Genomic DNA, 12,314 nt, shown 5'->3' on the forward strand with positions numbered 1-12,314 from the left:
AGGGGTTCTAGGTGAACCAAGGCTACACAGTGAGATCCTATCTGAAGCAAATAAACAGAGGCTTAGAAGGACATGTGCACCTGTGTGTGCCTGTCACTATATTGTCGCCTGTTTCATTATGGAATGCCCTTTGGCATAGGAGGAGAAGCTGAAGCAGTGTTTACCTTTGTGGACAGGAGTCAGATGGCTGAGCACAAGTGTGAGGGAATCACTGTTCAGTAGCAGTCATTTAGATGGCAGTTGTAATACTTACTATAATCTTACAAGAGTTTGTGTGTGTGCGGATGTGGGGAGGGGTCCATGGAGGTCAGCAGTTAGCTGGATGTCTTCCTCAACTGCTCTTCACCTTAGCTTTTGAGACCAGGTCTCTCTACTTACAACTGGAAGCTCGTGTCTGCTAAGAAAGGATGATGGGGCAGGACATGGTGTTTTTGCAGAGGACCCAATTCAGTTTCTAAGCCCCCCATGGGCTCTAAGCTCACAATCATCTGTAACTCCAGCTTAGGGGGATCCAACACCCTCTCCTGGCCTCCACAGGCACTACACTCATTTGCATCTACCCCCCCCACAAACGTAATTATTCCAGTGTGGAGGTGCACACCTTTGATCCTAGCACTTGAAGGCAGAAGCAGGCCTCTGTGAGTTTGAAGCCAGCCTGGTCTACATACTAAGACAGTCAAGGCTATATAGTGAGACTGTCTCAAAATAAACAAACATAAATGCATAATTAATGTTTTAATTAAAAAATGGATAGTGACTTCCACTCAGGAGGTAGAGACAGGAAGGTGATCATTTCAAGGACCAGCTGAACTACACAGCGTATAGAAGGGGGGGCTGGGGTCCTGGGGAATGCATGAGCAGCATGAGTCCCATCCCCAGTGCTGCCAACATTGGAATGGTGGGACACACACAAGGCAGGCGTGTCAAGATGTTTCTCTCAGGTCAGTGGGACAGTCGTGTCCTTCCCAGGCTGCATTGGGTAATGCTGGGAAAGACCTCCACAGTGCCTGGCACACAGGCAGGGAACACTCAAAGAACAGTAACCAGATTTCATATCAACATGGCAACACAAAGATCATCACAGAAAAAAAGTGTTCTAGACCAATGTGGTCATGAACCCTACTTCTACAATTATATACAAATTTGTATATACACTTACAAACCAGGATGAATGAACATGGGCCAACCCTTTCTCAATGGTTTGCAATGTGAATTTTCTTGTGTGTGGGGGAAAAGGTGGGATTGACATCATAGTCTGGAGCACACTAAGCATGTGCTCTACCAATAACCTTTCGATTCTTACTGAGGCTCGGCAATTAGTCTCTATTTCCTTTCCAAAGGATGCTTTGGAAAAGGTTATTTTTCCCTTCCTTTTCTATCTTCGTGTGTCTGTCTGTGTGTGTGTGTGTGTGTGTGTGTGTGTGTGTGATACAACTGTTTGTACATGCAGGGACACTCTTGTGTGGCTGCATGAGCACGTGGGTACAGGGGCAAATGGAGGCTTGAGGTTGATGTCAGGCATCATTCAGTCATTTGCCCACCTGAGTCAATGAAGCAGGGTCGCCGGGCGTTGGTGGCGCATGCCTTTAATCCCAGCACTCGGGAGGCAAAGGCAGGCGGATCTCTGTGAGTTCGAGGCCAGCTTGGTCTACAGAGCTAGTTCCAGGACAGCCTCCAAAACAATGCAGAGAAACTCTGTCTCGAAAAACAAAACAAAAACAAAAAAACAATGAAGCAGGGTCTCTCAATCAAATCCAGAGCTTGCAGATAGAGTCAGTCTGTAGCTAGTTAGCTCCTGGGGATCCCATGTTCACCTTCTGATGCCAAAATGACAGACAGGCCACTACTCCCCCATAAGCATTTACAAGGATAGTGGAAATCCAAATACTCTTCTTCATGTTTGTGGCTCAAGTACTTAATCCCCCAGTTATCTCAACAGCCCTCTTGTTTTAAGGCAGGGTTTCAGTAAGCTACTTTAAATTTGAACTCCTGACCCTCCTACCTCCACCTCCCAACTGCTGAGATTATAGGTGGGTACCAGTACACCCAGCTTTTAGAAAGTACAATATTAGGGGCCAGCCATTGGTGGCGCACACCTTTAATCCCAGCACTCGGGAGGCAGAGGCAGGTGGATCTCTGTAAATTCGAGACCAGCCTGGACTACCATGGGAGTTTCAGGACAGCCTCCAAAGCCACAGAGAAACCCTGTATCGAAAAAACAAAAAAAAAAAAAAAAGAAAGTACAATATTAATGGGTCATATTTTACTGGTTTGTTAATGAAGAGATATGTAAATAGCACACAACTTCCTAGTGTCTGTAAAACAAAATACAATTCTCAGACAAGGACCTAGCATCTAGGAAGTTCACTCCCCATGCCCAGAGATAAGCTTTGATCATTTTGCTAAACTCTCTTGGGCTAAAAAGAACAGAAAATTTTGCAGAGATAAAATTCAACTGCAGAGCTGGGTGGTGGTGGCACATGCCTTTAATCCCAGCACTCAGGAGGCAGAGACAGACAGATCTGGGAGTTTGAGTTCCAGGATAGCCAGGGCTGCAGAGAAACCCCATCTCAAAAAACCAAACCAAACAAAACAAATTCAACTGCAGACGTGATCTCAAATCCTGGATTCAGAATTTGAACACTCACTTGAATTCCCATGGTCTTTGACTGAGAGGAGCAGCAATGGCCCTCAGTGGTGTCACCTGTGTCCCAAAGGTTGACAGTTGGGTTTCTATGTTGATACTGAAATTAGCTAATAAGGAGAGAGTATTTCAGGATATATGAGAAGCTGCCATCAAGTTGTTGGCTCACCTTGTATTTAGTGGGCTGTGGAGTGTCTGATATAGCTGTGGGAGGAACATCTGATTCGGCACTCAATGTAAAACCACCCAATGCTTGCGTCACTCTGTTGAAATAGTCTTCGTTGGGCACTTCTGGATTAGCAAAGGACAGTGCAGGCTTGTCTGTTTTTACACAAAGCATTGAAAATCAGCAGAAATGTATGGAGTATGTGACATCCCAACTTTGGAAACAAAACTGATGTTATCAGCTGCACAGTGGTGGCACACACCTTTAATCCCAGAACTTGGGAGGCAGAGGCAGGTGAATCTTTGTGAGTTCAAGGCCAGCCTGGTCTACAGAGTGAGTTTCAAGACAGTCAGGGCTACACAGAGAAACTCTGTCTCAAAAAACAAAACAAAACAAAAAACAAACAAAGAGACTGACATAAGAAAAGTTTTTCTGGGTTGTCTAGATGACTCAGCTGGTGAAGGCACTTGTCACCAGTCCTGACACCTGAGTCTGAGCCCTAGGATCCACATGGTGGAAAGAGAGAACTGACTCTAGAAAAGACGCCTGTAACCTATGCACGCATGTACACAAATAAATGTAATTTAAAATATTTTCTTGTCGGAAAAGACAAGCTCCACGTCCACTGGGCTGCAGTTATGGCTTAGTCATTGTCAGCTGTCCCTTAGGATAAATCACAGCACATTCCCCCAAGTCTTTAATTACAAGGGAACAAATCCCAAATGTGGATATACTTGGGAATGAGATGATGAGTGTGCCTCTGCCTTTGCTGCCCTGAGAACAGCGTACACTCAAGAGCAACACACTGCCTAGGCTGACTGCTCAGGTAAAAATAAAGATCCTGTGTGCATGCAAATACTCTTAGTAAAAATAAAAAAGAAAAGGGAAATGGAAACCACAGGTAATATTTAAAGATGAAACTGATTTTCAGCTATTACTCCAAGAGGAAACAAAACGTGCAGGCACACACATGCACACGTGTGCATATGCACACACAACCTGGATTCCTATGTCTACATGGCATAAACATCTTTGAAGTCAAGTGTAAGATAAAGACAGCTGCAGCACACGGGATTGAAGACTGTGTGCCAAGGATCTATAGTTACCTGTAAACCAGCCTTCAGCCTTGAATTATCCACACAACCAAAACACAGAACAGGTGCTTTAAATGTAACTGAAGAAGGCGTTTCCCCAAAAGTCACTTGTAAAAGAAAAACTGGGCTTCACAAGATCTATCAAATTCAAATACTTACAGTTCGAAATATGGATGCAGAAGATGGATGGGTTGATCTGGTCAATGAGTTTAAAGACCCGGTGAGGAGGGTCTGCTGTCAAATTCATTGAGTAGATGGCTGCCTTCTGACTACAAAATTGTCTATCACCCCTGAAAATTAAGGAAAGCAACAACAAGTTTTTAGTTCACAAGCTAAGCCAGATCATCTTTAATTTTCCAGATGCCTGCAATTACACTAAGAACCACAAGGACACTGATGAAGTCTGAGGTCAACACAGAATCCATTGGTACTTATTTGCTGGTACAGTGTGGCACTGAAGCTTTTATCTCTAAGAGAAAGAAGACAAGCAGACTAACTTTTGTCAGGCATGGCGGTGGCCTGACAAAAGCACTGGGGTGGTGTAGAAAAGTGGGCAGTGGTGCTGCACACCTTTAACCCCAGCACTCTGGAGGTAGAGGCAGGCAGATTTCTGTGAGTTTGAGACCAGCCTGGTCTACAGATTGAGTTCCAGGACAGCCTCCAAAGGTACATAGGGAAACCCTGTCTAGAAAAAAAAAATGGCTCTGTGAATTCAGGTCTACACAGCAAGTTCCATGTCAGTTAGAGCTACACAGAGAGACCCTATCTCAAGATGTATGTACGTACATACGTATGTATATATGTATGTATCTATAATAGGTACTCCTGTGCTCATGAAGGTCCCATCTGATGGGGGACAGACTTCCAGTCATTACATGACAGGAGTTGTTAAATGGAACGAAACATTTATGAACTGAAGCCTATGTAACGGCAGGCTCTACAGATTAGCATTCGGACTTTGGCTATTTCTTTCTTTCTTTTTTAGAGATAAGGTCTCCCAATAATTGCCCAGGCTAGTTTCTAACACAGGAGCTCAAGCGATCCTCCTGCCCCAGGATCCCCAAGGTGCTGCAGCTACCCTGGAGTTTAATTTAGTTCATATTTTTTTGGGGGGTATCACAAACAAAACTGAGTTTTAAAAATCTTAAGTCTTTTCCTGATAGATTTAGCCCTAACCCTTACAGCTGTGTTTTAAAGACTCTTTTAGGGAGCCCACCATCCAGCTCCCAATAAACACATGGAGACTTATTCTTTCTTATAAATGCCTGGCCTTAGCTTGGCTTGTTTCTAGACAGCTTTTCTTAACTTAAATTATCCCATCTACCTTTTGGCTCTGGGCTTTTTATCTTTCTTTATTCTATATATCTTTCTTTCCTTCTCACTCAGTGACAGGCCATGTGACTGGCCCCTGGTGTCCTCCCCTCCTTTTCTTTTTCTTGCTCCTCCCTTTTCTCCTCTCTTCTCTTTATTCTCTCTGCCTGGCAGCCCCAACTATCCCTATCCCCTGCCTAGCTATTGGCCACTCAATAGAGAGGCAGTGAGGGGAGAAGGCTGGTACATACGAAGATACAGGAATTGCAGGCTTCTTCCCAATGTTTGAAAGGGATTCGGTTTCTCTGCTGGATTGATAAAATGGTTTCTCATGGGAAGAGTCCATTGTGTTTCCAAAAGGACTAAGTCTGCCAGGTGGCTGTCACTGAATTTCAGTAAACTCTCTCTGCAGTAAGCTGGTCCCACCCCATATGCATGACCCTTTTCAAAGGGCTGCTACTTTTTGCAAAAACCTCTGAAACACAAGATGAGATCACTCAGAACTGATCTCTTACTCACCTTTTACTCCCATGAGAATGTCTCTCTCCATCATTTCCCATGCACGGTGAACTGAGACTCCTGGCTTTGTTTACAGCCAGAGAGGTGCATGCAAAGCATCCCGACTAACTAGTTAATGTCCATACAAAGGGCTGGGAAACACAGGGATGGGGGAGGTGCTCAGTGGGTAAAGTACTCGCCTCAGAAACATGAGGACCTAAGTTAAGATCCCAGCATGAAAAAAGCTAGGCATTGATAGGTATCTGTAACCAGGCAGAGGCAGAGACAAGAAGTTGTTAGCCAGCCAGTCTGGTCAAAAAACAAACAAAAAGAGTTCCATGTTCAGTGTGAAACCCCATCTCAAAACTAAGGTGGTGCCGGGCAGTGGCAGTGCATACCTTTAGTCCCAGCACTTGAGAGGCCAGTCTAGTCTACAGAGTGAGTTCCAGGACAGCCAGGGCTACACAGAGAAACTCTATCTCAAAAAAAGTAAACAAAATTAAGCTGGAAAGCAATAGATGATGGAGACCCATGTTGAGTTCTGGCCAAAACGGCATGAATGCCAAGACAAGCATACATACATACATACATGCATACATACACACATACATGCATACACTATACATATACAAAGGTGCACACAGACTAATTTACAAGTACAAACAGGTGACACATTACCTGTGCACAACTCAAATATTAACCTACAAACACAGAGAGACTTATTTCTTTTTTTTTTTTTTTTTTGGTTTTTTTTCGAGACAGGGTTTCTCTGTATTGTTTTGGAGCCTGTCCTGGAACTCGCTTTGTATACCAGGCTGGCCTCAAACTCACAGAGATCCGCCTGCCTCTGCCTCCCGAGTGCTGGGATTAAAGGCGTGCGCCACCAACGCCCGGCCTTTTTTTTTTTTGAGACTTATTTCATAACACTCTAGAGCAGTGGTTCTCAACCTTCCTGATACCATGACCCCCATGCTGTGGTGACCCCCAACCATAAGTTCATTTTGTTGCTACTTCATAACTGTATTCTGCTCCTGTTATGAATGGCAATGCAAATATCTGATATACAGGATATCTGATACACGACCTCCAAAGGTCACGACCCACAGGCTGAGTACTGCTGCCCTAGAGGTCATACGCATGCTCTTCCGTTGCCCACACTACGTTGGGGTTGCCTGCAGACAAGCGACTGCATCTGACAACACAGGGCTTTGCACAGTGCGGTTCCTGAATAGCGAGGGACATGCTTTTTGTCCCCACATTTTATTGTCCTGGCCAAACTGCCATCAAAACTCCCTGTCACATGCTTACGTGACAACTGGAACTGAGCAGGCAGAGAAGACACTGAAGTCTGTGGGGCTGCAGTCAGGATCACAGCAGCAGTTGACATCACACTGTGCTGGAAGCAGGTCACAGGCACACAGAGCAGCAACTGTGAAATAAAGACAGTGGGGTCAGACGACCACAGCAGTGAGCTGTTACTGTTCCCTGCCACCAGCCACTGTTACAAAGTGCCTGGTTCAGCCGGGCGGTGGTGGCGCACGCCTTTAATCCCAGCACTCGGGAGGCAGAGACAGGCGGATCTCTGTGAGTTCGAGGCCAGGCGGGACCGATAGCCTCCAAAACAATACAGAGATACCCTGTCTCGTAAAAACCAAAAAAACAAAGCAAAAAACAAAAACAAACAAACAAAAAAAACCCAAAGTGCCTGGTTCCTATTGTGCTGGGGGACAGTGACTTTGAGCACCCTCCATCAGTGTCCCCCTGAGGTGGCTGCAGATGCCTGCATGCCTACATCAGAGTAGATGCCAAGAAAGCACCACTGGCAGCCTCATCCCTTTCCTCACATGCCCTGGTTGCTTTTCCTTTTTTGTCTTTTTTGAGACAGGGTTTCTCTGCCTTGGCTGTCTTGGAACTCACTCTGTAGACCAGACTGGCCTCAAACATGGAGATTAACAATTGAGATTAAAGTTTTTCATTCAGCCCCTTTGAAACTGAACTCCTAGTCATAAGATCGATCCTGACCAATAATCAAACGTTCCTACTGTGGCTTTAAATGCCCTTTTTTTTTTCTTTTTCTTTTTGAGACAGAGTTTTTCTCTGTGTAGCCCTGGCTGTCCTGGAACTCACTCTGTAGACCAGACTAGCCTCAAACTCAGAGATCTACCTTCTGAACAATGCCTGAGATTAAAGGCATGTGCCATTATAACCCTGCCAAAATGTTATTTTTTTATTTAAAAATTTACAATACAGGGTAATAAATTTATGGCAAGAAAATATAATATGGAGGAAAAGCAGGAAACTCACTTCATACCCCTGTAGCTACTTTGACTGTATTCAGTACTCCATTGTTAGCCCATTTAAGGGAGACCTCCACAGGTGCAGAAGAGAGCCTCCTCTAACAGTCTCTGAGAGCCCAGAGTACTCAGGGTTTCACTACAGTGTTTCAATTTATTTCTAATGTTCTGTATCAAATGGAGAGATTTTATCAAATGGAGACAACTCTGACAGAAGTTACAGAGCCTGCAGAGAAGGCTGGGCAGTTAAGAGCACTGGCTGCTCTTGCAGCAGAGCATCTGGAACACTGGTTCCAGGGGATCTGACGCCCTCTTCTGGCCTCTGCAGGCACCAGGCACACTTACAGTGCACAGATATACATGCAGGCAAAACATCCATCCACATAAGATAAATATGAGTAAATCTTAAAAAACAAAACAAACAATACCAGAACATGAAAATAACAAACCCAATCCATGGCACAGACCATTGTGAGGAGGGAGGAAATAATACATTTGGGGCTTCAGTATTTTTTTGTCGTTGCTGTTCTGTTTCCTGAAACAGAGGCTCATGCAGACCAGGCTGGCCTCCTAATCATCACACCTCTATGTAGGAAATGTGAGATAACAGGTGTGTACCATGATTCCTCCCCTCCCGCAGCTAAGGCATCACTGAATCTTTTTTTTTTTTTTTTTTTGGTTTTTCGAGACAGGGTTTCTCTGTGGCTTTGGAGGCTGTCCTGGAACTAGCTCTTATAGACCAGGCTGGCTTTGAACTCACAAAGATCCGCCTGCCTCTGCCTCCCAAGTGCTGGGATTAAAGGCGTGCGCCACCAACGCCCGGCCGTCACTGAATCTTAACTATAATGTTGTTTCCTTTTTTGGAAAACAATCTCAAGCTACAAACAAATAAAGGAATTTTAGTCAAATGCATGTAGGATGTCATGCCAACATTCTTGAGTGTATGAATGAATGGTTTCACAATAAAAACTAACAAAACGAGCTCTAGAGATGGGAAGTCAACACCTGTGCCTCCCAGCAACTAGGAGGTAGAGTCAAGAAGGTATGCAGGTTAGAGGCCAGACCGAGTCTCTGAGCTAAACTGTCAGGAAGGGAGCTAGGCAAGAAGGAGAAGGCTGGAAGCCAAGCTTGGTTCCCAGCACCCAGTTCAGGCAGCTGACAACCACTTAATACAGCCCCAGGGACTCTGAAGCCCTCTCCTGACCTCTGAGGGCACCAGCACTTATAAGCACATACTCACACAGAAATACAAATATACACACAGAATTAAAATATTTTTTTTAGTTTTAGAAAAATCCCTCCCCCAAATGGTATAACATGGTCTGGAGAAGCATGAAGAGAAATGAAAGTTTATTGATAATGCATAAGGCTATCTTAGTCTGAGAGACAAATATTCTCCCTCTAGACACTTTTCTCTAGCTAAGGACTCAACAGTATGCTCTCTAAAATGATACTGAAATCCCTGATCTGGGATGGGAAAATAAAGTGAGCGATCAGGCCCACTGCCTCACGTGTTGGCCTCTGTAACTAGATAAGGATTAGATAGACACATCATGGAGTTGTTGTGAAGATTAAGTGAAACACTTGGCAGGGTGCCTCTGGCACAGAGATAGTTAATAAGTGAGTTACTACTCAGTAAAGATGAAGTGCATATATGTCACGGAAAAGCCAGCCCTAGATATGAGTCCCAGTCATGTCAGCTCAAGCACAACTTCATTTTGGGGAGAAAAATCACTAATGGGTATACTTACCTGGATTAACGATAACCCAGTTCACAAACCTTAGTGGTAGTGCACGCCTTTAATCCCAGCACTTGAGAGGCAGAGGCAGGTGGTTCTCTGAGTTCAAGGACACCCTGCTCTACCAATCCAGTTCCAGGACAGCCAGGGCTACACAGAGAAACTCTGTCTCAGAAATAAAATAGAATAGAATAAACCATCCCCCTGAAAAAAAAAACCTTATAGAGCTTCAGACACAAATAGTTGGCTATATTGTCCCCACATATAATGATTTAACTTCTCTGCTAACTCACAAGTCAGCGGGTTAAGTATAAAGCAGAGAGTTTGGTTTATATATTAAAGTGTTAAATGTATTCCTCATTTGTTTCCCCCTTTGGTGTCGGGGATTGAACCCAGGGCCTCCTTGCATGATAAGTGGACACCCAAACCACTGAACCACACCACCTACCAGCCTGTGTATTTTTTTCTCACAAACTTCTCATAGCTTTCAAAGGAGGCCTCCCAGAATGACCTGAAATTAACTCGAGGAGTTCAGGATACCAGTCAAAGACAGCCCTTTAAGTTATCTATACTCTCAGCCTTACTGGGTTAAAGATCGTTTCCTCTCAAACAGTAATAAAATAATAAAAATATCACACAAACACACACACACTGTTACTCTCAATCCAGACAAGGCTGTCCAAAACTCTTTTTCTGAAATCACAGCTCCACTGAGAACCTAATGACTGCTACAAATCCTCACCCTAGAAAAATGCAGTTAGAAAATTTCACGAACTCAAAGGGTCACAGAGCCCCTGAAGTCACAGACGCAAAGTCAGATTATAAAATATTCACTAAATGTGCAACCTCAAGATTAAAAGGCCAGTTTCTGGGGTGGTGATATGGTACAGATAAAGGCACTTTGGTCTGGTGCCCACTTGGTTTGGCAGAGCAAAATTCAAGGTGTCCTCTGACCTCCACAGTATTTTGTGCTGCAAACACACAAATAAGTAAACGTAGTGGTTTCTTTTTTAAGTGACACCAGTTCCTGAGTCGCATTCATTATACATAAATAAAAATCCTATTATCTGGGCCTAAGCCCTCGCCTTACACTCTCCCACCTCCAGCTCAACACAGGAGGCAAGCTGAAATCTGTTATCAGAGAATGGCGTCTGAAATGTACCCGTTGAAAAAAGCTCAGCAGAGCCTATGCGTTCATTTCCTCCACGTTCCAGAAACTATTTCATCTTCAGCTGCGTGGGTGTATCCAATATAAACTTTGGGATTAACATTGCCCGGGACTACTGAAGTTTTCCCACATCTGGGAGTGTGCCAACTTAGGCCCCGCTTTCTGCACTTGTGTGCCCGAGATCCCGTCTCCCTCGCAAGGTTCTGACAGGGAGCCTGACAAGAATGGAACTTTGAGCGGTTATCACTTTTCGCATGTTCCCACTAGTCTTCTACCCGCTCCAGGGAGTTAACTCTTTGTACCCACCGTCCGTGACCGGGGTGGGCCTGGGGCCAGAGAGCTCCGGCGCCCTGGGAGTCCCTGGGGTCCTAGGCGACCCGGAGGGCCTGAGAGTGGCTGGGATGGCCTCGGTGGAGTTGAGGTCCTCCTTCGTCATGGTCGGGGTGGCCACGGCCGGGGTGGCCACGGCCTGGGTGCTCGCTGAAGCGCAGCAGCTCAGGAGCATCAGCAGGAGCGGCGGGAAACCCCGCGGCCCCATGGCCGAGCAGAGCATCCCGCGCCCGGGTCCCAGGCCTGTGAGTTGCCCGGCAACAGTCACAGCCAAGCGCAAGGTATCATGGGAAAGGGCTCGCGAGGTCGCGCTAGTCTGCGGGAGGAGGTGGAGCCTGGAGTCAGGCTAGTGGGGATAGGCTTAAGGGCAGAACGTTACGAAAGGGGCGGGCATGTGGGCGAGACTACGCCGTGCCTTTAGGGACGGAACTGGGTGGACACTTTAGGGGCGGGGACTGCAGGAGGCGGGCTCGAGAGGGGCTGTGGGCGGGGACTGACCAAAAGCGGAGGGAGGGGCAGGGCCAGGACCCTCGGGGGCGGAGCCTGAGGCTGCTCTTTTGAAGGAGCCCTCAGAGAGCTATAAGGTGTAAACTCTTGAGACACCCTGTGGGCTGCGTGGCGCTTTCAAAATTGTAGATTCCCAGCTACAACCTCATGATATTTGGAGTCAGTCAAGTCTAGGACAGAGCCTAGAAGTAAGTTTTTTTTCAAGATTTTATCATTTATTATGTATATAGTGTTTGTTCTACCTGCATGTTGTTTGCCTGCACACCAGAAAAAGGCACTGGATCTCATTACAGATGGTTGTGAGCCACCATGTGGTTGCTGGGAATTGAACTCAGGACTTCTGGAAGAGCAGTCAGTGCTCTTAACCGCTGAGCCATCTCTCCAACCCAGAAGTGAGTACTTCTAATAAAAGACCCACAGCGGGTAAATGGAGGGAAATTTAGAAGCGAATTGGGTCCTTTGCAGGAATATGGAGTTAAATCACATATCCACCACCCTTGAATTCCCTACCATAGGTCACTGGCTTTGCCTTCTTTGCTTTTAGATGGATACATCGCAGGAGA

At 45.6% G+C, this 12,314-nt stretch overlaps 1 protein-coding gene across 2 annotated transcripts in view; it reads right to left on the reverse strand.

The window, feature by feature from the left end:
* Tctn1 (tectonic family member 1) overlaps positions 1-11,519 on the reverse strand; it is a 29,352-nt gene extending 17,833 nt beyond the window's left edge. The window contains exons 1-4 of one of the 2 annotated variants that reach the window (XR_005870950.1): positions 11,221-11,519; positions 7,022-7,142; positions 4,064-4,194; positions 2,814-2,965 (exon numbers count right to left, since the gene is read on the reverse strand). Coding sequence is in view for 1 of the 2 variants with exons in the window: in XM_040731182.1 (XP_040587116.1) it covers positions 2,814-2,965; positions 4,064-4,194; positions 7,022-7,142; positions 11,221-11,467 (651 nt within the window). In the remaining variant the exon portion in view is untranslated. The remainder of the gene's footprint in view (positions 1-2,813; positions 2,966-4,063; positions 4,195-7,021; positions 7,143-11,220) is intronic. The other variant, XM_040731182.1, reaches the window with a different exon arrangement.
* Positions 11,520-12,314: the final 795 nt, after the last annotated feature.

The sequence above is a fragment of the Mesocricetus auratus genome, unplaced genomic scaffold (genome assembly GCF_017639785.1).
Source record: "Mesocricetus auratus isolate SY011 unplaced genomic scaffold, BCM_Maur_2.0 Super-Scaffold_100025, whole genome shotgun sequence".
NCBI classification, from domain to species: Eukaryota; Metazoa; Chordata; class Mammalia; order Rodentia; family Cricetidae; genus Mesocricetus; species Mesocricetus auratus.